Here is a 24,114-nt window from a genome sequence, read left to right on the forward strand (position 1 = left end):
CAATGGGCAGGAGGTCCTGTGGCAGAAACGCTGATGCTAGTAAAAGTTAAAGAAAATGTCTGTGCTCAAGCTCCAAGTGTGTGGACTGACACCAAACTTACACCTAATTAGATGTTGCCAATGTGACACCCAGCGCCTCAGGTCCGATGTAAAAAAAATATATATCATAAAAGCACCAATTAGTAACACCAAAATGATTATTTAGTGTAAGAGATAAGTTCATTATGTCAGCTCATGTTGCATCTACCACAGTGTCTATATATTTAAATGGATGGGTGGTGTTGACCTGCTCACTTCGGATCACATACCCAAACTACTTCCATTTCCATTGCCTTGAATGTTTCTTAGCTCGCCCATCAATCAGAGATTTCTTCCTCCTCCTGCTGGAGTCTCTTACTCAACAGCTTGTGCTGCTTCACTTGATGTGTGTGTTTACATCATTTCCCCTTAAGGAGCAAACAGTGGACTACTGTAAGAAAATCAGAAAGACTCTCTTGTATGTGTTTTTTAGGGAAATTGTCAAAATGGGGACATGATACTAGGCTACACAAATAAACTTGACTACAAGGTGTCTTTGAAAGTAGATTTGTCCATGATTACATACAAAAAACATGGTGACTAGACTCAGCAGCTCAAAAAATGAAAAATATAGACTTAACTTTTTGCCTGTGTATTTGAAGTGGTGTCACTATTTTCCTACTTGGATAAACTGGGCTGTACTCTGCACTGCATTTGGTGGGTCATGGTCATCAGTTGGTTAAAGGGGTATGAAATCAGCGCTGTGCAAAAACAACCCGATCATTTTGTGGCCCCCCAATTTATCTGTGTATTGTGCATGTATTGGTTAGTGATATGTACGTTGTGATAATTTGATTACTATTCCTCAATAAGATGAGGCTTGTAGACAATCTGTGCATGTAGTAATAACAAACAAATATGTTGTTACTTAAACATTCAATAACAAAATTTTTGGCCATTTCAGGGCAATAGAAACAAGCTGATAACACAACACTAACTTATTATCACCTTTAGGGTTGACAAAGTAATCTTGTTAGTTGCCTATTTCCACATTTAGGAGAACTGGAGCAACATTGGAATTCATTTAGAGTTGTGTTTCTGTTCACCTGTCTAAAGGTGTGTTCAGACAGAAAACGATGCAAATTTTTCACCTTGCGCTCCCTCACTCTCTTGAGCGAAGGGAAACTGGAGAGTAAAGTGTTTGTCAGTACCAGTCAGCCCTGTCACAGATTTAAAGTCCAGTTTTAAATTACCATGTAACATAGAGATTGATATAGTGAACCAGGAGTGTTTGTGCCCCTGAGGGCCTGGGGCCCAGGAGTTGTTGCCTTCTTTGCCTGAATAGTAATCCAGCCTTGGTCTCAAAAATAATCAAATGTTGACAAAATTTTCTTTATTTAATGAACACTTGATAAATATTGATTTACAATGACAAGCAGAATTATCACACTATAAACACAGAGATACGTGTATAATTAGGCCACTGTAAAAGTAAGTACAGTGAATAATAATCTGATCAATACTCTCTTTTTAACACTTTCATCTCGACTAAAACACCTGAAAACTGTGAAAACTTCTGAATCATTTAGAGGTACTGACTTGAACAATAAATCACACTGAGAGACAAACCACCAAACTACCAATAAGACAATAATAAATCAATCAAGTACCAATGCTGCACACATAGCATACCTGCAATTGATGATTTGTGTTAATTTCAAGCCCTAAATACTTTATCCTCTTTTTGAATAAGTCAGGTTTCCATGTCTTTTTTGATTATAAAGCAGGTCTAGCTGCTATTTAAATGCTGTAAAAGTATCAAAGCTTCAGTCCACAGAGAAATGCACACAGCTTGTATTCAGAAACTGAGCTTTAAAACCAGCCGTCAGGCCTTCTGTAGCTTTGTGATGTCACAACAAAGTCCCCACCCCAGCCGTGCCCCAAGCCCACCCAGACCACCATCCAGCCTTGCAGGATTTGGTTTCTTGGAGTATTTACCTGAAATCTGCTATATTTTTATTTGATCACTAAGAAAACAGACACCGACCTGTTGTTACTAGAGCTCCAGAGAGAAGCCTGAGAGAGGAGATGTTAAACTACACTGAGTTTGTTTTTGGTACTTAAAACCACAAATATATCTTCTTGTGGATATCAAAACTGCACTACAAAAGTGTAAAATATGGGACCTTTAAATTTAAAAAAAAGTAAAATTTCAATACAAAGGAAAATAATGTCTTAAGTAAAGGTAAGAAATTAAACAAAATAGCACTTTAAGAAAAAAAGAGTCTTTGTCAACACTGATAAATAAATGTTACAACTCATTTACAGCTCATCAGCCACATTAAAAACATAAGCCATTCTCCAAGTCTGATGCACTGTTCAAACTGCAAAGAACAGTAACTGCTTACATAACAGTAATGTAAACACACACTACGAGCACAAAACAAATCCATTATCTCTCCCAAATTCCACTAGCTACTGATTTATATTATCATATGACAGAAAAAAACACACTCTGTGATCCGTATCAAGCAGTAACACCATTGACTCTAAAACTTAAAGACTACAACGTGTGTTTCTTCAGTGTTTCTCTTTTGTCCTGCAGTGTGTCTACTTGCTGAACACACTGGCTCCAGGAGCTTTAGCAGCAGCAGGCTTGTCCAGGGACGTCTCTCCTCCCGTCCTCACACCGCTGAAGACAGACGGAGCCACTTTGCCCATACGTTCTGAACACAGACAGAGACACAGATCCTTTAACCAGGTGACTTCTCATCATCAAGTAATAAGAATTGCACCTGGGTGCCTGTGAGGGAAGTATGTGAGGACCATAATATCAACAGCTGTTTCTGTTTCATCTCATGTCTGTGCTGGTCTAGTGTTTAGTATTCAGCACACTCAACAACTGGCTCTAGCCTGATTCCCAGAAGAAGAATTTAGATTTTCATGTCTTTCCCGCAAACAGTGCCTCTCGATTCCAGCTCCTTTAATCACTTTTAATCATTCACTCGACCAATGTTTTTTACATTTTGTGAGTCATCTCTTAAGTTGGAAAAAGTATACACATGTATGTATGATATAAAATCACATACTCCCAACCTCACTTTGTGATTAGGAGACAGTGAATGTTAGCTTTTTACTTTGATACTTACCACATACACAAACATACACCTAAAATCAGTGAGCCAATATTTGTGTGTGTAAGTAAAGTTGAAAGGGCATAAAAGCAAACCTGGGGGCAAGATGTTTAAGCTGACAAACAGTGGGTGGGAGTTACGCAAGTGCAACTGGTGTGTGTGTGTGTGTGTGTGTGTGTGTGTGTGTGTGTGTGTGTGTGTGTGTGTGTGTGTGTGTGCGTGTGTGCGTGCGTGTGCGTGTGTTAGTTACTGCAAACAAGAGCAAATATTCAAGGGCGGCTGCAGCATACTCAGCATTTATAAAATAAACCCAAAGTTAATTAAAAATGGATGAAATATTAGAATACGGGCATGAATTAACTTGTCTGCTGGTGAATAGTATTTTGGTTGTGTGTGGAAAATGCTTGGTGTGAACCCACAACAGGCCAGCATGAGCACAGCAACATAAAATCCCACCAGACATAATATGATCTTTCAACAACAGACTGATGCCTAAGCTGCAATAAAACCATAATTTGGAATATGTGAATAATGTTACAAATGCACTGTTTTGCACCTATTTTGCACACAAAATCAAATTTGAATCACATTATATTATTTAGACAGACTGATCCTGATGTGTAGGCGGAGGAGGAGTCAGATCAACATGTAAAACAACACACTCTGAAGTCTAAAAGTAAGATAAATAAGACCAGCTCACTTCGACAGACACCAGTGGTCTTGTTTATGTCCGTGTGTAAACTTACTTCACTTAAATGTAGTATGTCAAATTCTTGCGTGTAGTTGTGTGTGCTTTTTATTTTTAGAGAAACGCGTCTATTTCGTCGTCCAGCTGTCCCTGGTGGTCTAGTGGTTAGGATTCGGCGCTCTCACCGCCGCGGCCCGGGTTCGATTCCCGGTCAGGGAACACGTTTTATAAAAGCGTCTGTGACTGAGGACGGACTTCTCTAAAGAAATGGTAATGTTTGAACAACATGGCAGGTTTTGCATCAGCAGACTGTAGAGTATTAATTATTACTTATTCAGTATAAACACTGAAAATAAATAAATAAATATTGTAATCATTTCATGAAAACGAGAAATGTATGAATAAATGTTGAAATAAATAAATACATGTGTAATTAAATCCTTAATTATATAAATAAATATTGGTAATCAATTAGAAAATGAATAAATGTAATTAATTTTAAGAATTATTTGTCTACAAATTTACATCCATTTCTACTTTCATTAACTTACACATTTATAATAATTTCCAACATGTATTAATGTATTCATCATTTAATTATATATATATTTATTTGATTATTTATGTATGTATTCATTTCAGCTTTGATGCACCTATTGTCATTTTATTTATTTATTCAAATATTTATAATTTTCAGTATTTATTTCAGCATTCATTTATGTATTTATTCACTCATGAATAAGTGTTTTTTGTTGTCTATAGAAGAGGCCAAACAACACTGCATTCTGAATGAGTGACATATCTACCATGTCACAATAATCAATTTTCAGTTGTTAAATCAGATATTAAATTGACTATATATAGCAACAGGTCAAGCAGGAACAAAAACAAATAAATTCTCAGTGGAGAAATATTACATTTGAAAGAAACAGAAAGGCAAAACATCTTGATAGATGTTAGCATTGACATCTGACAAGGTGTTATGTCACTTGTTCTGTGTTTCTGTGTCAGACGAAGCAACATGAATAAAAAAGGCTTTACTCACCACACTCCACCATGACCTCATAGGTCTTACTCTTGACCTCGCCCTTTAGTCCCAGTTTACTGCGGGCTCCTTTCAGGTCCTCCGCCTTCATTGGGGGACGCTTCTTCTTCTTCACCTCGACTGGCTGGAGTTAAGTAAAGAAAGAGGGAAAGATTATGAATCTTCAGGGCAGAGAGAAATGCTTTAATAAAAAAAATCTAAACTCAAAACAGCACATTTGATGTGAGTTGGCTTACCTGTGACATGGTGATTAAAGTTGGTGTTTTGATCCAACAGACACTCTCTCCAGTTTGCCAGAGCCGCTGCTATTTTTCTTGTGTGTCTTTGTCTCGTATCAAGCCTGCCATTATATATAGTCCTGGTCCAGACCCAGTGAGTCAGTCATACTTGCTACCCTCTACCCCACTCTGCCTGTTGTCAGTGTGTATTATTAGGTGTGACGTGAGGGATGGTACAGCTGGAATGGGTCTCCCATCTTTTACGATAAGCTTACAGGCCAACAGCTGATAATTCAGCTCACAACACAAGTGGCTGTCTGCCTCCGCCTCCCCTGTCCAACCTGGCAGAGACACCCTCTTTTTTTAAACGTTGGTGTGGGTCTTGGCAATAATAACGGTACTGAGAGTGACCACCACCCAGCAACACCTCCCTGCAGCTCCAGGGGTTGGGACTCTGCCTGTCTATTGCTACAACTTGATTTAAGCCTGAGGGAATGTCTTTTTGGGTCTTGTAAAAAGCGTTTCCAGACAGTTAACATATGAGCCAATGAAATGAGGGCTGAACCAAGAGTAGAACGAAGATAAAATGTCCAACTTTTCAGACTCAGAAAAGCCTTTGGTGCTTTTCTGATGTGAGTAAAAGGCAACAAGCAGTCTTCAGGTCAAATCTGAACCCATGCAAGTTCCTCTATTACTGGGTAAGGCAGCTATAATATTTACATCACAATTACATCTTTACCTGTAAACATACAGCTCCAGCAGTAATAATCAGCTGTTCAATCAAGCTATTAATCACACACAACAATTTCTTACTGCTGAAATCCAAAGCAAACCAAATCCCTGTGTAGGTGAACAAAGTCATCTCTATATATTAATGAGATGAAGAAGGGGAATCATTTTGATAAATATTTAATTCATTTCAGAAGTTCATTTGTTAACATTTTCTAGGTTTTTCATTTACTGGATCCTTGTGATGACAACCTATATTTTAGGCTGAAAGAAGTGAGCAAACTGTTAAGGTTATAGTCGTCAGAGGGCTTGACATCATAATCTGAAACTGAGGTGTACAGTAGGTATATCCTACAGTTAGGAGGATGATGGACAAACTGACTCACTATGTTAAAATGACAAACACAGACACAGAGAGAATCTAGATCTAAAAACCTTGTACACTGAACATCACATGACCAAGATAACCAGTCAAGTCAAGGTCAAGTCAGAGTTACAATATTAGCCTTCTCTTGTATTTGTCATAATAAACTACATGTTTATGCAGGTGTTTATTAGGCCTTTCCGAGTGGAAGGTTTAAGGTAATGAGCATCTCTTTGCAAATACGTGTTTACTGTCCATTTAAGTGGGCTCTTTCTTAAACTTTTGAATTACAGCCTACAGTTGGAGCTCTACGGTGGCTTTTAAAACCATGATTCTTGAGATGGAGGAAAAACAAAAAACAACAAACACAACGAATGATATGCTTGTGTGAGACAGGGGTGGGTGAAATCACCACACAGTGCACAGTGAAAGCGATACATGAAAAACTGACGTTTGTGTCGTTAAGTGAGGCCGATGTGCCAGGATGTTACACATTTCTTTAAGTGCTTCTGATGGATCACCGTGACTCCCGGCGCAAAATATGTGCCTGTGTATTTCCTCAAGCATTTGTAATAAGCTATAAGTACTAGCTAGATCTATTTCTGGATACACAATCATGACTGTAGGTCCGCCGGCTCCAATTACGACTAAGTCTCTGCCTAAATCTGGTCTGGTCCGCATGTGTCAAGGCGCTACATCTAGTGGTAAACCACAAGCAAAACGCGCTTAATTTTGCTCACGTGCTCCTTTCCAAAAATGACACCGCAGTCAGGTGTCGTTAGCTTGTTTATATTGTGATGAGTTACCCAAAGTTGACATCATCCCTGGTGGTCTAGTGGTTAGGATTCGGCGCTCTCACCGCCGCGGCCCGGGTTCGATTCCCGGTCAGGGAACACGATTTTTTTTTCATGTGAACTCAAGATTCACCTACAGCAGAAATAAAACTCAACATAGTGTATCGCATACTTTATTGGAAAAGCAGTTAAAATGATAATTTACCCCCATCACTTGCCTTGTTACTCATCTAGTAGTTTCACTTTGAAAAATACTAAATGTCCTCTTTGTCCTGTTTGAGCTGAATTGATTTACCAGCTGCTGCAAAATGCACTACTTTCTTCCTTTAAAATTCACACTCATTTATTCCTTGCCAACATGCCAAAAACATCATAATGAAATCATCACCAGCAACGTAGTCATCACAGTCACAGTTTATGTCACTCTCCATTAACTTTAAAGAGAACCACCAGTCACACCAACTATGCACACATGCCTCCAGCACAAGCCAGTGCATACAGGTATACTGTGTATATATACTGGCATGCACATACAAAAACACTCACACACGCACGCGCAAATGCAAATACACACCCTTTCTCTGGTCCGCCTGGTCCACAGTCACTTAACAGTTTAGAGGTCTATGCATGTCACATTCTTAACATCAGAGCCTGCTGAATGCTGCTTCATGCCTGAAGATCTGAAGCTCTGGAAAAAACCATGAAAAGAAAGAAAAAAAAATCTAACAAAAAAAAAACAAACAAAACACCCGCTGGTAGTTTGACTCAGGCACATTATTGTAACAAAAAACTCAAAAACCACACAAAAAACAAAAGGAAAGATGAAAGCTATGATAAATGGGAAATTGTGCAAGAAATGGTTCCCATATCTACTCTCCCTGTTGGAGTGAAGGAATAAAGAACACTTTTGGAACAAGCATAGTCACCTTTTTGGCCCAAAAACAACACTTAAAACTTATATAAAAAAAACCCAACAACTGAAAACGAGACAAAGAACACACATTCAGAAAACATCAGTAACACAAACAAAGACACAAATAAACAAACAACGTGCAGTCTTTGTGTCTACAGACAGATGACACTGACTGAGCTGATATTAGGATGTTGTAGTGTGGCACTTGCAGTCCTATAGGTTTAACAGTTGAAGGGATCCTACCAGAAGATACAGTAAAAATGGAAGGTTGCTGCAAGCATTAATGTGCTCCCTCTGACATGAGTAACATTACATACAAGGTATACAGTAGTAAAGTGTGTAATTGTGCTCAAAAGTGTTAGTCACATGAATACTGTGATTCAAACACTCTGACATAATGCTCCCTCTAAATTTGAGGCGTGTCCAACTGCACACGCCCTCTCTCTCTCTCTCTCTCTCTCTCACACACACACACACACACACACACACACACACACACACACACACACACACACACACAACACACACACACACACACACACACACACACACACACACACACACACACACACACACACACACACACACACAGGCCATGGTGGTGTGTCAACATGAGAAAACAAAGCACAACGTTTACATTGAAACTACATCAGGAATACAATCACTTTAGGGGACATGTTACAGTATAAAATGTAATCAACTGCGTCAACAGATTTGTTTGCATTATGTCTGGTTCTGTTGTGGCCATTTAGATTTGTCTAACTAACCTGGTCCTGGACACAATATCATACACACTGCCACTGAAGTCCAAACAGTATTAAACCAGTGTTACCTTTTTCCTACTTGACTCACATTTAAGCTTTAACATCAATATGCTCATGGTAGATGAGTTTTCTTTTCCCAAACATCTTTAAACTCAACACGCGCTACAGGAGTGCCAAAATGCAACAGTGATCCAAAGTACCAGGTTAACTGCAGAAATGTCTCCCAGCTTGTTAAATTAAATCCCAGGTTTAACAGTTTATGCAGGAGTCCTCCAGGAGTCAACAGTGCAGGGATTCCAATAACAGTAAAGTCTTCTGCCACCAGAGAGCATCCTATGTTTGAAAAGAGGTTGATATCAGAACCTGTGGAGGAACGGGGAATGTATGTGTGGGCCTGTGTGGTGAACAGCTACCAGAGGAAATTCGAATGTAGCACTTTAGCGAGGCACACAGGTCAAACAGGGATCCCCATGCGAAGTTTTTTCTTCTTCACCGTCTTCAGGCCAGTTAACCGACGAACATCATCTTCATCTGACTCATCCATTTCATCATCTGCTGAGAAAAGGATCTAAGGAACAGGAAAGGGACAGAAATATTAGGACTAAATTACTTATTTGGAGATCAGTGTGACATTATAAGGGCACATTGCAGTCTCTTACAACTGAATTAAAATCTGCCCCACCATGGCAACGTTCTGGGTGGATAGTAAAATATTTAGCTTGGCTGAATGTTGTAACATGAATCATAGGTACATCCTAAATTCTCAGACTTTACATTGCCTGATTTTTTATCAATTTTCTCTGAGGATAAGATGTAAAACTCCACGACTTTGCCATTACTCATAAATGGGTCTAGCAATCACAAATTTCAGAGAGACAAATTAAAAAAGAACAGTAAAATATTGAGGCAGCAGAAGCTGGGGTATCCTGTTTTTTAATCCCTAGTATTGGTGAAGCTCCAAAAACACTGGATCATTTACAGTACTTTTCCCATAACACAGCTTGATAGCATCTTTCATTAAAACTCCTTGCCTGGTTAATTCCCACTGCTTTCACACCCCACACCACCACTTGGAGATGCAATCTTTCCGTTAAAGAACTGAAGACATCAGGGTTATTTTCTCAGACATTAGAAAGCTCTTCCACAGGCACAGAAGATATTATACAACTGAGTAGTACAACTAAACTGAACTTCATGTGTAAAATTGGTGAAGTGTTCCTTTTAAGTAAATAAAAATGAAAAGCAAAATAAAAGCCATGATTGCCTTTGCATATTATAACTACAAGCAAAATAATGTTCATATTATTTCTGTGGTATTTTCAGCAATTTTGGCCATTGGAAATGTATTTGTTTATTTATGAGCCTGCTATGGAAAAATAACCAAACTTATGTAAAAGCCTGTGATAACCAGTGAGAAATGTAACCAAAGTGTGTGACACAAGTTAGTATCAAGGAAACTGAAATGACATAGATAGTTTAACTCCGTTCAGTTATACTTCAGGGATATTCCATGACTAATCCTCAAATGCATGAAATGTGTAACACGAAAATACACTGAATAAATGCAAAATGTGTATGCTTAAACTCCATAGTATCTGTTGGACTGTATCTGATCACAATGAAATGTTTTAACTGTACCATGCAAGTCAGTAAGTGAAATTAACCTGTCAGTATGTCTGTCTTCCTCTCACCAAAACATGCTTTTCAGAGTGGCAATTTCAGCTTGAATAATCAATGACAGCTATTGCTGCATTTGAGCCAAAAAGAAAAAAAAAAAAAACATAAATGACTGTCCTCCATGAATATGGTGAGACTAGAAAAAGACACACGAGCCAGCCAGGAGTCGAACCTAGAATCTTCTGATCCGTAGTCAGACGCGTTATCCATTGCGCCACTGGCCCGCTGCGCACAGCTACAGCTGCTGAAAGCATTATGTATGTTTCAGCACAGCTCAGCCCATCCCCCACCACTCAGCAGTCTGCTGAAGGCATGCACTGTCACAAATAGGAAGTGAAACAAACCATGAAGCTGGCTTTTGTTTACACAGCTTTGACCATTGAGATGTTAAAATGCCTTGAAAACCAGCTTTACATTTCTTATTGTGATCTAAAAACATAAAAATATGTGGCCCACCGACAAAATACAATTAGTGTATATAACAGAATGAACACTCTTGTTCAAGTAATTTGAGCAGTACCTGCTTTCAGAGATAAAGTCAAAACAGCACTTAGATATTCTTAGATACAAGTTGTCTGTTGCAAAATGAAAATTAAACATGAGTTTCCACTTCCCCCAATGTGATGCTGAACTTCATGAGTTTTTTTAAGACCATCATAAATTAAGAAATGTGTGAAAATGACTGTGTGTAGGACTTTTACATATAGTATAAATGAATGTCTGCTACATTCAAGCCTTTGCCAAATGAGTTCATATAATGCTGATTACGCCTATCAGCGGCAGGTAAATCTCTATTTATTTCACAGTACACTGGAGTTTAAATCTGGTGTCTGAAGCGACATTCCCATGCTGCTGCACCAGTAGCAATGTGTTTTATGTCAACCAGCAATGATTGGTTTGTCAGAGCTGAAGAGGGCAGTAACCGTAGTAACGGAGATGGAGTAGGATACAGAACCTAGAGGTATGGTGGAGCCTATGGTGGAAAACACAGATTATCATTGGTGTGGCTTATCCTCATTGGTGAGTGCTGAAAGAAGAGAAGGGACTGAGGGCAGACATAGATGTCAACTTACAGCTCTTGGACATATTGGTAATTGTAAAAAAATTGGAATAGGCTGTGTCGCTTTTACATGCTACACTGGGGCATGCGCAACCCAGTGTAAACAGGAAGCAGATTGTCTACTCTGCAGTTAATTACTTCCAGAAAATACTACACAAGGGTAACAGCAAGGTCAGTAACGCTTGTCATTCGTTATCAATGTTGCTTTCACCACTGGTAGTCGAGGCTGAAAAGACCCAATCAGGGACCCGTTGTCGATGTCTAAGTAATCGTTTCCTATACTCTCCGTTTTTGCTTGCTCCAGAGACTCCAGACTAGAACACAACCCAGAGTTTTCAAATGTCTCCGTTTTGGGCGCTCAAAAACGGCAGAGTAGGGTGGACAGCAGGCGAAAAACATTGCAAAAGTAATACTTTTTAAATCTAAAAAGTAATAGTGTGTATGTAGCTTGAGGGTCTCACTCTGTATGTCAACAACTACATCAGGTTCTGTGAGGAGAGTGTTGTTCCCGCCAAGAAGTTCTCTGCTTCCCTAACAACAAAACTTGGATCAACAAGGACATCACAGCCCTGAGGAGAATTTCTGGCATGAAAAGGTCAGAAGGAGCAGTAGAGGGCACAAAGGGACACACTAACGAGATAAACCAGTTTTTTCAACAGGTTTGACTCAACAACGCAGGCCAAACCTGCCCCCACCTCCTCTAATGTCCCTGTTCACACCTCAGCTACCCCCTCCTCAGCATACCTCCCTGTGGCATCCAACCCCTCCCTCCCTCTCTCTGTGTCCACACCATCCACTTTCTCCCTCCCTCCATCCCTCCCCTCTGCTCTGCTCCCTCCCTTTCCTCCCTATTCCTTCCCTCGCCTCCGAACCCTAACCCCCCTCTCATATCCCTCTCTGCCCACCACACACCCATTTGGACAGTCCTACCTCTAACATATTCACAACCACCCCAGTCATCACAATGAGCCAGGTGAGACAGCTACTCACCAGTACCTGGATTAACAAGACCAGTCGGCCTGACAACAACAACCTGAGGGTGCTTTAGGTGTGTGTGGAGCATCTGGCAGGGGTGTTTCGGCTTCTTTTTGACCGCTCCCTGAGGCTGAAAAAGGTCTAGAAGACATCCTGCATAGTCCCTGTGCCCAAGAAAGGATGTCCCAGCACTCTCTTTAATGTCACATGTCATGAAGAGCCTGTGTGTGGGATGTGTGGGGTTTTCATCAAGGAGCCTCAGGCCCCTCAGAGTCTAGGATCGCCACTGCACAAAACAGTAAAATTGCACATGTATGTAAACACGATTATTGCATTTGTGTGTGTGTGTGTATATATATATATATGAACATTGCACATGTCTATATACAGATTTATCTTTATTGTAACCTATTTTGTTTTATTTTTACTTATGCTTGGGTATTTACAGAAATGTCTTTCTCTGATGTTTGTCTACATTCCCTTGAGCTGCTGTGTCTATAATATCTACTGGACTGTGTGTCTCTGTACAGATGGAAATGCTTTGACTGTACCATGCAAGTCAGTAAGTGAAAGTAACTTGCCAGTATGCCTATCGTTCTCTAACCAAAACATGTTATTCACTCTAATCATTTTAGTTTTCATAACCAACAGATATCCCTCATTCCTCCATGAATATGGTGAGACTAGAAAAAGAAACGAGCCAGCCAGGAGTCGAACCTAGAATCTTCTGATCCGTAGTCAGACGCGTTATCCATTGCGCCACTGGCCCGCTGTGCACAGTCACAGCTGCTGAAACCAATACGTTTGTTTCTGCCCAGCTCAGCCCATCCCCCACCACTCAGCAGTCTGCTGAAGGCATGCACTGTCACGGCAGCTGCTGCCACAAATAGCAAGTGAAACAAACCATGAAGCTGGCTTTTGTTTACACGGCTTTGACCATTGAGATGTTAAAATGCCTTGAAAACCAGCTTTACATTTCTTATTGTGATCTAAAAACATAAAAATATGTGGCCCACCGACAAAATACAATTAGTGTATATAACAGAATGAACACTCTTGTTCAAGTAATTTGAGCAGTACCTGCTTTCAGAGATAAAGTCAAAACAGCACTTAGATATTCTTAGATACAAGTTGTCTGTTGCAAAATGAAAATTAAACATGGGTTTCCACTTCCCCCAATGTGATGCTGAACTTCATGAGTTTTTTCAAGACCCTCATAAGTAAAGAAATGTGTGAAAATGACTTAGAGGCCACTTTGTGCTGTGTTTCTGTTCCTCCTAGGATGGGGAGTTACTGCACTTGTGTTTCCACAACCTTTGGCACAAACTAGTCTTGACATTGTTTGCCCATAAAAACTGAAAGTGACCAAAACAGAAGATGTAAAATCCACTTTTTAAGGATAGACTGTGGCAACAGGACTTAAGGCTGTTATCTGGTTTTGATGCTGGCATTCACCTGACCACTCTGAACTCTGCCAAGTGAAATAATTTAGTACCGATCTGGTGGTGGGCAATGTTTAACTTTTGTCTGCTATACCCACTTCTGATCAACACAGTGATGCAGGCTAAACCTGTGTTTGCAGGGGACTCTGAATAAATCAATGAATGAACACAAAAATATCAAAAGATAGTATAGTATGCCTGTCGTTCTCTAACCAAAACATGTTATTCACTCTAATCATTTTAGTTTTCATAATCAACAGATATCCCTCATTCCTCCATTAATATGGTGAGACTAGAAAAAGAAACGAGCCAGCCAGGAGTCGAACCTAGAATCTTCTGATCCGTAGTCAGACGCGTTATCCATTGCGCCACTGGCCCGATGGTGCCAAGACAAAAAATTATACATCACGAGCCAAAAACTTGTATACCTGATTACTACCTCTTGACTTCTATCTGAACTATACTTCCCTGCCTCATTATCTAACCACAGGAAGAAAAGTATCACATGATTAATAGCCTGTTCAATAGCAGTTGGGAGGTGAACCATGTTTGAGTTGTAAATCATCACTTGTAACAAATGAGTAGATAATTCATTCCTAGTTGCTGCCAACTCTGATCAGTGAGTATTTTTCAAATTGTACTCTTTTCTAGTTTTGCTATTGGCAAATAGCAAGCGTTCACTAGTCTAAAGGAAACGTTGAAAGTTCAAGATCAAACTTAATTTCTTCACTCACCAAGAGCTGTCTCCAGTGGTGGAAAGCAATTCTCTGCTTTTGCTTCCATTTCTATCACTTCCTTTCTTCTACGAAGTTAGCATGCTAACAAGCTAGCTCAGGCTAGGTTGGCCCAAGCCCATCCAAGTCAAATTTCATCTAATCCTAATGCAGAAAATAAAATATATCGAGGGGCCAACTGCGACACCCATCAACATGTTGATTTTCTGACCCATGAGTATGCAGTAGTTATTACATGACTACTCAGTACTAATGGTAGCCCTGATGTCGTGGCTGGTAATAATTCATTTTATCACCACATCTCCTTCAGCCATTCAAAATTTCAAATTTTCATTAAAGTTGCCAGCTCTTACATAAGTAAGCTCAAACTGTTATGATAAAAAGCCTGGCTGAAGCTGACTGGTTGAGTGCATAAAGAAGTCAAAGAATCTATTTTTTCATTCTCAGATTTGGCAAAGCAGTATAATAGCAAAAATACTCTACTGGGTTAGACTCAGTTAGTGTACGCTCCCCAGCAAATACCTATATTATCAGCTCCCTGGTGGTCTAGTGGTTAGGATTCGGCGCTCTCACCGCCGCGGCCCGGGTTCGATTCCCGGTCAGGGAACACCTTTTATAACAAACTAGTTGTTTGAAGGATTGTTTCAAGAGCCTTTTAGGTGCTGTCCTGAACTCAGTGACCACAACAATCTACTGTCAAGTATACATCAACAACTGTGATATCACATTGAGACCACTACCACTATTAGAAGTAGGCTGTGATTATTCAGAGATTGCACACAACATGCCTTCTTAAAGAAGCTTTTGTAAGTTGTGCTATTGCCACATGCCTAACGTTGGCATTAGCAGTTGTTTACTTAACAGTCTAGAGGGAATGTTGCAAATTCTGTATCAAACTGACTGTTTCTTTTCTTCTATTGAAGTTAGCATCCTAGCCAGTGCCATAAAGAGGTACAGCTGCTCAGAGGGCATATTATAACCTCTTGTATTGTAAACACAATACAATCTTGGCAAGACTGATAAGTAAAAACTTGTCAATGCTAATGTTGGCTATGTACCAACAGGATAATGTACCATTAGCTTCTGAAGCAATGATAATCATCCCTGGTGGTCAGGATTCGGCGCTCTCGACCCCCTGACCCGGGTTTGTGCATATTCCTTCTGACAATCAACCGACCGACTGACGGACACAGGTGAAAACATAACCTCCTCGGTGGAGGTAATAATACGTAGAAGTAATAAAAAAGTAATCAACAATCACAATCATATTTTATCTCCACAGCATCACTATTTTGAAAGTTTCCCATAAATGAATGACAACTCACACAAATGTGTTCAAACATTCACTGAATAATAAAACAGTAATTACATTTTTTTGCTTCACAATCAAGTAACCAGAAGGATCCTTGTAGGTGCTGTACTGGACAACAATGATCTGCTGTCGAGGTTCATAGTAACAACTATACTATCACATTCATAGTTAAACTGCACCACTAACACCACTAGTGGCAGGTTGTGGTACTTCAACCACTGTCCTATTTAAGGACTGGAGATTCCTGACATGTCTTCTACACACTGACAGATGTCCCTGGTGGTCTAGTGGTTAGGATTCGGCGCTCTCACCGCCGCGGCCCGGGTTCGATTCCCGGTCAGGGAACGATTTATTTTGTGTCAAGAAAGCTGGATCACGGTTTATTTGGCTGCAAGGGATGTGTTTGTTTGCACAACAAACCCAATTCCAGTGAGAAATTAGACACATGTCTCTTGAAGTGCATTTGCTGGTAAATGTTCTTGAAAATGTGCTTATACCAGACTGGTGTTATGACTTTATGAGGTGTGGGCGTATAAAAGGTGTGAGAGCAGAATGCTGCGTTGGGCTCATTTGCTTTGCAAAAATAACGGCTCAATGGCTGCTCCTCTTTAGACTGAGGGTGTGCTGAATTACTACCAAGTAAGTTCATCCATAACAGGGTGCCAATCAGTACTGTAAACCAGGAACAACTGCAGGTCAAGAGACTATGTCATACTAAGCGAGCTTCAGAAGCTCAGAAGAGGGCTGAAGAAAGAAAGGGGAGAGGCTGTGTGCAACTTCTGTGCCAAAGGGCATTCACACATCTTCAACTAAGCATGTTTTGTTAATAAAAACTGATGTTTAGGTTCTGATATTTTCGCTTGCCTGTTGTGTCCTACACCTACATTAATACAGTGAGACTTACCTCTGACTCCGAGTCATCATGGGATAGAGCTCGTCTGTAGCGCACCTTGCTGTTTCCCCGCGAATCCTCCTCTCTCTCTTCCAGCTTTGCTTTTGTCCTGTGCTTCTTCATTAGAAAATTATCTACCACCCAGAACATGAGGGCCTAAAGGAAGCACAGAGAATATTGTGGAATCAACAGAAGTGATTTTTAGATTATTCACCAAAATTGTAAAGCTTTCATTCTATTCATACACAAACAAGACGATCGCCATGATATGAACAAACAGGCACAATTTAGGTTAAGAACCATGAACTTGCACAAGACACATGTGGTATGGATGTTGCGAGAAAAACAAAACTTACGTTGACGAAGAATGGAACGATGAGCATGACGATGGCCAGTTCCAGATCAGGATTCTCTATGGGGTTGAGGAGAGCCAGCTGCGACACACATAAACATACATAACAAATATAAGAGACATAAGCATACACAGCAACACAGACAGCACACCGAGCATTTCAAAGTCCAAATATCAGTAGGGGCAGTCCCTATCTATTTAAATGGAAGGAGAGTTCACTGGAGCAAACAGCACAACGTGCATTTGTGTGAAACTACCAAACATCATCAGTAAGTAAGCTAAAGGAGTGTTTACCATACGTGATCATTTGTAGCAAATGATATTTGGTTCAGAATGAATCTGCACTGCAAGCTACATGGGCGTGAAACCCTTTGCTTTTCTTGTTTATTCACCTCAAATAGCAAACATTTTTATAAGAAGCTTGTAGGTGCTGTATTTGAGTGTTGACATTGTATCAACATAAGAATGACAACTGTAATACCACACTGGTAGTTAGTGGTAGTGTTCCCTCTTATGTTTCTGTGGACCACTATCACTTCTACAGGCAGGTAGTAGCCCTATAATAACTGTTTGCTGTCAAATGACAGACAAAATGACACACTACAGCACAGTAATTACAGGGACTCGTCACAACAGCCCTTGAAAAGTTCTATAGCCATCCCTGGTGGTCTAGTGGTTAGGATTCGGCGCTCTCACCGCCGCGGCCCGGGTTCGATTCCCGGTCAGGGAACATCTTTTGATCTCTTTCAGAACATTTGACTTTACAGTCAAAAACAAACAAATGTTTACAATCAGTGTCACTCAACAAAACCTCTCTGTACACTTGAGTTCTAATACACATATCTAATGCATTTCTTTCCTCATAAAACATTTGCAAAACTGATATTTATGTTATTTTAAATCCAACATTGTTTACATCCATTTGCACTAACTTGTGGTCTTCTTCCCTGCCTTTGCCAGTGCATTGCAGCATTTCTTGTAATGTTACCACCATCTCTAGATCAGTGGAATAGAGTTGAACTATTGGTAGGTCTGTGTATTGAACGTTTGCAAAACAGGGACCCACTTATAGCAAAACAGCTCCATAGCACTACTAGAGGTTGAAAACCTCTTCCATTACCGATACCCATTCCAGAACCAGAACGTATTTATCAGCCGATACCGAGTAACAATCTGATACCAGTGCATTAAAAAAAATTTAACAGCTGTATACTACTAACCCTGTATGGCTGTCATATGATTGCTGTCATAGTTGTATGGCATGGCTCAGGTTACACTCTTCTGCCAGAGTCTTTTTTTTCTTTTCTTTTTTTACAGTGGAAACTGCTAATAGTGATCACAGTTACAGTGATTAACCGCTTATATGGTTCAAAAGGCTCGGGACAGAATCCTTCCTCCATACAAATCCTATTTGAATAATTTGCTTATAGTGATCAAGTAGTCTGGAAGAAGAATTTAAAACAGCTGCAGCCTACTACTGCGAGTTGTCATATGCTCTCCGACTTATCTCTCTGAATGTCTCTTGTCTCAACGCGTGTGTGTATCTCACTCACTTACCCCCGTCACAATGATTGGCTGAGGAGTAGGGCTGCCACTAAAGACAATTTTTCTATCAATTAATCTATTGACTATTTTGCCAATTAGTCAATTAATCTAAACGATTAATTTTCCTCCAGAAAATCTAAACGATACACAGAGCATTTTTTTGCTTCACAATCAAGTAACCAGAAGGATCCTTGTAGGTGCTGTACTGGACAACAATGATCTACTGTCGAGGTTCATAGTAACAACTATACTTTCACATTCATAGTTAAACTGCACCACTAACACCACTAGTGGCAGGTTGTGGTACTTCAACCACTGTCCTAAAGGAGTTTTTTAAATCGAAACAACTGGACTAGGTTGTTTGTCTGTGAAGACGTTTCACCTCTCATCCAAGAGGCTTCATCAGTTCGTGTACGCATCTGACCAGGCTAGGACTGGTCCTGACCAGTCAGGTCAGATGGTCAGTCTGGTCAGGACCAGTCCTAGCCTTCTGCACACTGACAGATGTCCCTGGTGGTCTAGTGGTTAGGATTCGGCGCTCTCACCGCCGCGGCCCGGGTTCGATTCCCGGTCAGGGAACACCTCTTTATGTGTCTTAAATATGATGTATTACACAGTGTCTCAAATCAGATACTTCAGTCAGTATACTCACATGTAGTACTCAGTATACTCACTGGAGTATCGCAACGTGTGACTGCGATTGTCGCTTTTCCTTTCCTGTGTGATGAGTATATATATATATATATATATACACATGCACACATGACACCTGCTCACTGTGTGAAATTAAGCACCAAACGTGTGTTAGTTCTGCAAGTGAGTGTGGATGAATTCATCAAGTGTTTTAGTAATCAGTCTGCCCTGATAACTCTTGCTATTTCTTCTCCTGTAGGACTTTAAATCATTGAACGGACTCAATAGTATTTAGAAAAGCACTCATGCTGTTTTCCTTGTTAATGAAATCTGTCAGAATAATCTGCATCTTTAATAAGCTAACACAAATATTTTCAAGTGAAGCAAACAAGACAAGAGATGAGACCATGCTAAGCAGCATTCTAAGAGTTGTTGTGTTAAGAACAATTGAGGTTATTTTTCCTAGACTTTTCAACCTGTCAGGATTACAAAGGGTTAATAATAGCTCTGGAGAGCCCTGCTGCCCTTTTAAATATTGAGAATTTGTCTCTATTGAAAAAGAAAATTATGAATTATGAATTTCACTTATTTCACCTGCTATCTTTTCTAATCATTATGACTTTTTTTCTGACCTTTTTCCACTGGGGAATGAGGAGGACCAGCATGATAAGGACTTTCTCAAACATCATGATGAGGATGTAGAGGATACACTGGCCCAACCATGCTGTGCACTGCACTGGTTCTCCTATACACACACAAAGGAAAGAACAACAGACTACTGTCAACGTTTTTGCTTAAGTATAAAGTAATGTAGCACAGACCATTATTAGATTTCACTGCTTCAGTGATACACATGTATTTGGAGAAAAAGAAAGCACTGGCAGTGTAAGACATGACATTGCAGCATTGCAGTACTAGGGGCAGCTACTGCCCTCCATTGGGCATTACAGGCATTTTAGGAATATGCTGGAGCTTCCACTTTACCACTCAGACGTATGGTTCTCACCGTATTCTCCAAAACGCAGAGAATCCCACTGCCTCCACTCTACAATAGCACTGACAGCTCTCACCCCAGCGTAGATCAGCAACATGCCCAGAGAAGCATCTAACAGGAAGTTAATGAGGTATCTGGGAGAGAAAGAAAAGTGTGTCTGTCAGTTAGAGTTTTCCTAAGGATTCAACACTTTATATCTACAAAGCTAAATAATCCTAATTTCAACAGTTTCATAGTGACATATCTGTAACATGCAGAATCACCAACAGGTAATTGTGATGAGGAGAACAGTCAAACACAGGATTGACTCACAGTGAGCAGGGATCTTCCTCTGTGAGGTCAGACAAGTAGACATTAGCAAAGTGGATGAACAACATCCCTATGGCCTGCTTTGAGGTATCCAGGAACCTGCAGAGACACAGGACAGTCGATATGCTTCTGAGGCAATCCATTTGATACCTTTGCAGAGAAATGAATTTAAGCTGGCTCAGCTGTCTTACCAGATCCTCCAGGGTCTCCTCTCATGTTTGGGCTCCCTGAAGCGTTTCACTGTAGAGGAAAGAGAGCACCACACAGATTGTAGGATTTTACAACAGATAACACACACAAACACAGAGGTTCCCAGAATCAATCAAACATATCTTCACAGGTCTCCTTTGAGCTGTCAAATGACCAGTGAGCATTTCATGGGTTTTATAGTAGAGTATTTATTTAATCCAGCTGAAAATCTAGTCTTTTACTAACATGTTTTAATTTGGGAATGTAGGTTTATGTGTCCTTTTAGGGCAGTTAAACTATCACACAAGCAAGTTCACGAGTGAAACTTTAGAAAGTTGCTCATCTAGTCTACAGGAAACTGAATAGTAGCTATTTAAGCTGAAGTGAGACAGACTGTATGATACAAGGACAGAGGATTGAGCAAGGGCAATATGTTGTTGGTCACAGAGGAAGCAGAACTAGTGACCTGGATCATAACTTAAAACCTGACCTAATATCATGTAGAGCAGCTGTGAAATGATTAATCCGATTTCCTTATTTTTTCAGACGACAGTTAACAGGAAATAAAAAAATGTTGCAGCAATGGGAGAAGTTGATCAAGCTTGTGTTTGGTATTCAAAATTGTACATATAGCCTGACCGTTTTAAGAGACATGGTTGTAATAAAGTGATGAAGATTAAACTGTTTGTCCAGAATCAGACTGAAAAGAAATAAGACAGTTTGTGTTACATTGCATGGAAGAGGTTTAAAGTATGCTAGTGTGTGCAACCATTGTTCCCTGGGTACAGACTCTGCAACTACTGTATTCAGTTTATGTGTACGGATGTATGGGGTGTTTACGTTATGGGCTTTTAAGAAGTCGTCACTTTAATTAATCACTGTGTGTAAAGGAGTCTGGGGGATTTATGCAAGAGCGCTCATCACTGAAAGCAGTGAAATGTCCATCACAAATAAAGCTCTTGCTGTTCTTCACAATAGTGGCTTGTTTTCCATGACACCCCCATCACTGTCTTCTTTAAACTACTACGACACAGAGCAGCATGATGACAGGGGAGCATCAGGGTTATGACATGACTTTTCTATCGTCAAGAGACGGACTCTTCCATTAAATGCATTGTTTGAAGCTGAGATACCTAAACTGGACAGGGACCTTCTTCATCAAACAATATGAGCTCTCTAAACTTGCACTAAATGCTGTAATGTTGCCCAAACATTTACTGAGGGCTTTTTGTGTTTTCATGTGGGCAAGTTAATGCGAGTTATGACCTCAGTTCCTTCTCTGAATGCAAGTGTGACTTCAGACTGAACGCACCCTGCATGCAGCTGGATGTGATGTGAACACAGGCGGAGGCCTCAGACCTTGCTCCTTCGACTCAGAGAGCTGCCTCGAGCAAAAAAAACAAAACAAAAAAAACAAAACAAAGAAATGCTGAACATTCCTCACTGCACTGAGGCTGCTGCTCTCATTAGGTCACACAGCTGTTTATGCAGTGCCAGACACTGAGTGAATGGCACCACGGCAAAATCTTGAGAATGATTTTCTTTTCCATGTCAGTGTTTCCCTGTGTACCTAAATATAATTTCGGCTGCCAGCTCTAATGTAAAGTTACCTCACCCAGGGATTGAAAGAACATATCAAGATGATTCACAGGGAGAAATTAAACAAGAATGAGCTTAGAGGGCAACAGTTGTTCAAACACAGTTTTAACAGTGTCTTTTTAAAATGCACATATATAGTTCCTTTAAAACACTCAGTAAAGAGAAATGTCTTTTACTGTCAAACAGCTGCAGGGGATATTGAACAACCATCACCCGAGGTAGTGTACCTTCTACTGGTACAGTTCTTTGCATGCAAAGCAGTATTGCACAAGTAAATAAGAGCTGTAGGCACTTATCACAATTTGAATGTCCTTCCAACACACATTATCGATGTTTGCAACACTCTGTATGAGTTTTAACATGAGGGGCAAAATATATATTACGTATCAGGAAAGGTCATGTGGCAGGAAGTGTAGAGAGTAGGCAGCTTTTATTACCCCCATATTGAACTAAAACCCCTGCATTACGTTTTAAAGGCGAGGGAAGGCATTTCTACCTCACTCTTGTTAGTCCACCTCTGTTCTACAGTCATGATCCTCCCAGCTGTGATCAATATGGTATTTGATTAACCGAGTGATGCTATTGGATAATTGCCCGGTTACATCAGCAGCTGGTGTCAGATATCTGACACACAGCAGACCTCTGGTCATACTCACACATGAGCGTGCTGAAAGCCATCACGGCGAGAAGTCCTTGCAGGAAAATCCCAAACGAGTCCATCAAGGCGCCATTCTCGCACCCCCGGTTATCAGTACCTGGCGTCGGGCTGGAGGGCACCGACGAGTTGGTTAAGGACACAGCGGGCAGCCCTGCTCCTCCTGGACCTGCCACGTCTACGAGCTGGGACAGCATGTTGACCCCACTAACAGCAGCCATGGGACAGAGGAGCTGATCGAGACTAATTAAGAAAGCCGGGGGCGCTAGCTTCTCACGCTGAGACTCTGTAGGCTTCCCAATCCTCCCCTCAGTTGATGGTCAGCTAATCGATATATTAAGCAGGACAGTCTTCAGTGAAAGACGGTGGCATCCTCTCCCTCGCAAGCAAGCACTCATTCTCCTGCTTCAGACACCCATGAAGACATGGCTCTTTATGTCATAGAGAAGTAAACCGTCGCTCAAACGGGGTTACAAGAAGTTACAATAACGTACTATGTAGCTCCGCCTGACTCCTCTTAACACTTTAAAACCGAGCTGCAACATTTAAAAAGCAATATTTTGTGTTTAGAGCGTCTGTGCAGCAGAGAAAACCTTTCCTGGCTCGACCCGGAATCTTCTAATCTGCGAGCTAACATTAGTGACAGACACTCGAGTTACACCTATACCGCATAACTACTCTAAAAGACAATAGCAGGGTAACAACTTATCTTAAATGTGACGTTCAGTGCGGGTCAACCAGTCAGAAGTTAATTAATGCCGATTGACAAACGTCTATTTAATAAACAAAAAAAAAATCCAGCGGCTGAGACGCCGCTATCATCACCTACCTAGCTAGCCTTCAAGCTAAGTCATCAGTTACATGAAGCTAATACCAGGCTAGCAAACTTATATTTTCTCTCGGGCATTAAATAAACAGCCCGTGCACTGGTCGTTCGTGACTTTAACGCCTGTATAAACAGCTCCTCTGCATTAAAAAAAAAAAAATGAATATGATAAATAATTGCAGGTCACGGTTCGCGTACATCCAGCTGCTTCCCTGCCCAGCAGTGCCCACTCATGTTGACAGACGTTGGGTCA

The 24,114-nt window shown here is 40.5% G+C and overlaps 2 protein-coding genes and 9 non-coding genes across 12 annotated transcripts; 6 read left to right on the forward strand and 5 right to left on the reverse strand.

The window, feature by feature from the left end:
* Positions 1 to 1,394: 1,394 nt before the first annotated feature.
* On the reverse strand, positions 1,395 to 5,291 carry mustn1b (musculoskeletal, embryonic nuclear protein 1b). The gene is made up of 3 exons (XM_056395088.1): positions 5,122 to 5,291; positions 4,886 to 5,009; positions 1,395 to 2,744 (listed from the first exon to the last, which is right to left on the reverse strand). Exons 1-3 carry the CDS (start codon positions 5,128 to 5,130, stop codon positions 2,629 to 2,631), a joined length of 249 nt encoding a protein of 82 aa, XP_056251063.1. The 5' UTR covers positions 5,131 to 5,291; the 3' UTR covers positions 1,395 to 2,628.
* On the forward strand, positions 3,988 to 4,059 carry trnae-cuc (transfer RNA glutamic acid (anticodon CUC)). Its single transcript has one exon. It is a non-coding gene; the product is annotated as a tRNA-Glu (tRNA).
* A 1,726-nt stretch (positions 5,292 to 7,017) lies between the features above and the next one.
* On the forward strand, positions 7,018 to 7,089 carry trnae-cuc (transfer RNA glutamic acid (anticodon CUC)). The gene has a single exon. It is a non-coding gene; the product is annotated as a tRNA-Glu (tRNA).
* Positions 7,090 to 8,409: 1,320 nt separating this feature from the next.
* Positions 8,410 to 24,081, reverse strand: stimate (STIM activating enhance). 2 transcript variants are annotated; one of them, XM_056395078.1, is made up of 9 exons: positions 23,037 to 24,081; positions 20,784 to 20,832; positions 20,596 to 20,691; positions 20,296 to 20,417; positions 19,922 to 20,034; positions 17,116 to 17,193; positions 16,772 to 16,915; positions 9,081 to 9,235; positions 8,410 to 9,000 (listed from the first exon to the last, which is right to left on the reverse strand). In XM_056395078.1, exons 1-8 carry the CDS (start codon positions 23,254 to 23,256, stop codon positions 9,122 to 9,124), a joined length of 936 nt encoding a protein of 311 aa, XP_056251053.1. In that variant the 5' UTR covers positions 23,257 to 24,081; the 3' UTR covers positions 8,410 to 9,000; positions 9,081 to 9,121. The 2 variants fall into 2 exon arrangements, with proteins under 2 accessions (XP_056251053.1, XP_056251044.1); XM_056395069.1 differs by having other exon boundaries at positions 8,411 to 9,235; positions 23,037 to 24,077.
* trnar-acg (transfer RNA arginine (anticodon ACG)) lies at positions 10,496 to 10,568 on the reverse strand. The gene has a single exon. It is a non-coding gene; the product is annotated as a tRNA-Arg (tRNA).
* On the reverse strand, positions 13,076 to 13,148 carry trnar-acg (transfer RNA arginine (anticodon ACG)). Its single transcript has one exon. It is a non-coding gene; the product is annotated as a tRNA-Arg (tRNA).
* On the reverse strand, positions 14,127 to 14,199 carry trnar-acg (transfer RNA arginine (anticodon ACG)). The gene has a single exon. It is a non-coding gene; the product is annotated as a tRNA-Arg (tRNA).
* On the forward strand, positions 15,091 to 15,162 carry trnae-cuc (transfer RNA glutamic acid (anticodon CUC)). The gene has a single exon. It is a non-coding gene; the product is annotated as a tRNA-Glu (tRNA).
* trnae-cuc (transfer RNA glutamic acid (anticodon CUC)) lies at positions 16,141 to 16,212 on the forward strand. Its single transcript has one exon. It is a non-coding gene; the product is annotated as a tRNA-Glu (tRNA).
* trnae-cuc (transfer RNA glutamic acid (anticodon CUC)) lies at positions 17,770 to 17,841 on the forward strand. The gene has a single exon. It is a non-coding gene; the product is annotated as a tRNA-Glu (tRNA).
* trnae-cuc (transfer RNA glutamic acid (anticodon CUC)) lies at positions 19,164 to 19,235 on the forward strand. Its single transcript has one exon. It is a non-coding gene; the product is annotated as a tRNA-Glu (tRNA).
* Positions 24,082 to 24,114: the final 33 nt, after the last annotated feature.

Source organism: Seriola aureovittata, chromosome 2 (genome assembly GCF_021018895.1).
Source record: "Seriola aureovittata isolate HTS-2021-v1 ecotype China chromosome 2, ASM2101889v1, whole genome shotgun sequence".
Lineage (NCBI taxonomy): Eukaryota > Metazoa > Chordata > Actinopteri > Carangiformes > Carangidae > Seriola > Seriola aureovittata.

What these genes read in the sequence shown, in the direction of transcription:
- stimate (XM_056395078.1), bottom strand. Translation starts at nt 23,256, where the DNA reads ATGGCTGCTGTTAGTGGGGTCAACATGCTGTCCCAGCTCGTAGACGTG. An exon ending in GGCTTTCAGCACGCTCATGT is followed by an intron (nt 20,833 to 23,036) that starts GTGAGTATGACC and finishes TTTCCTCTACAG; the next exon opens with TGAAACGCTTCAGGGAGCCC. An exon ending in AGGAGACCCTGGAGGATCTG is followed by an intron (nt 20,692 to 20,783) that starts GTAAGACAGCTG and finishes GTGTCTCTGCAG; the next exon opens with GTTCCTGGATACCTCAAAGC.
- mustn1b (XM_056395088.1), bottom strand. An exon ending in TGAGGTCATGGTGGAGTGTG is followed by an intron (nt 2,745 to 4,885) that starts GTGAGTAAAGCC and finishes GTCTGTGTTCAG; the next exon opens with AACGTATGGGCAAAGTGGCT.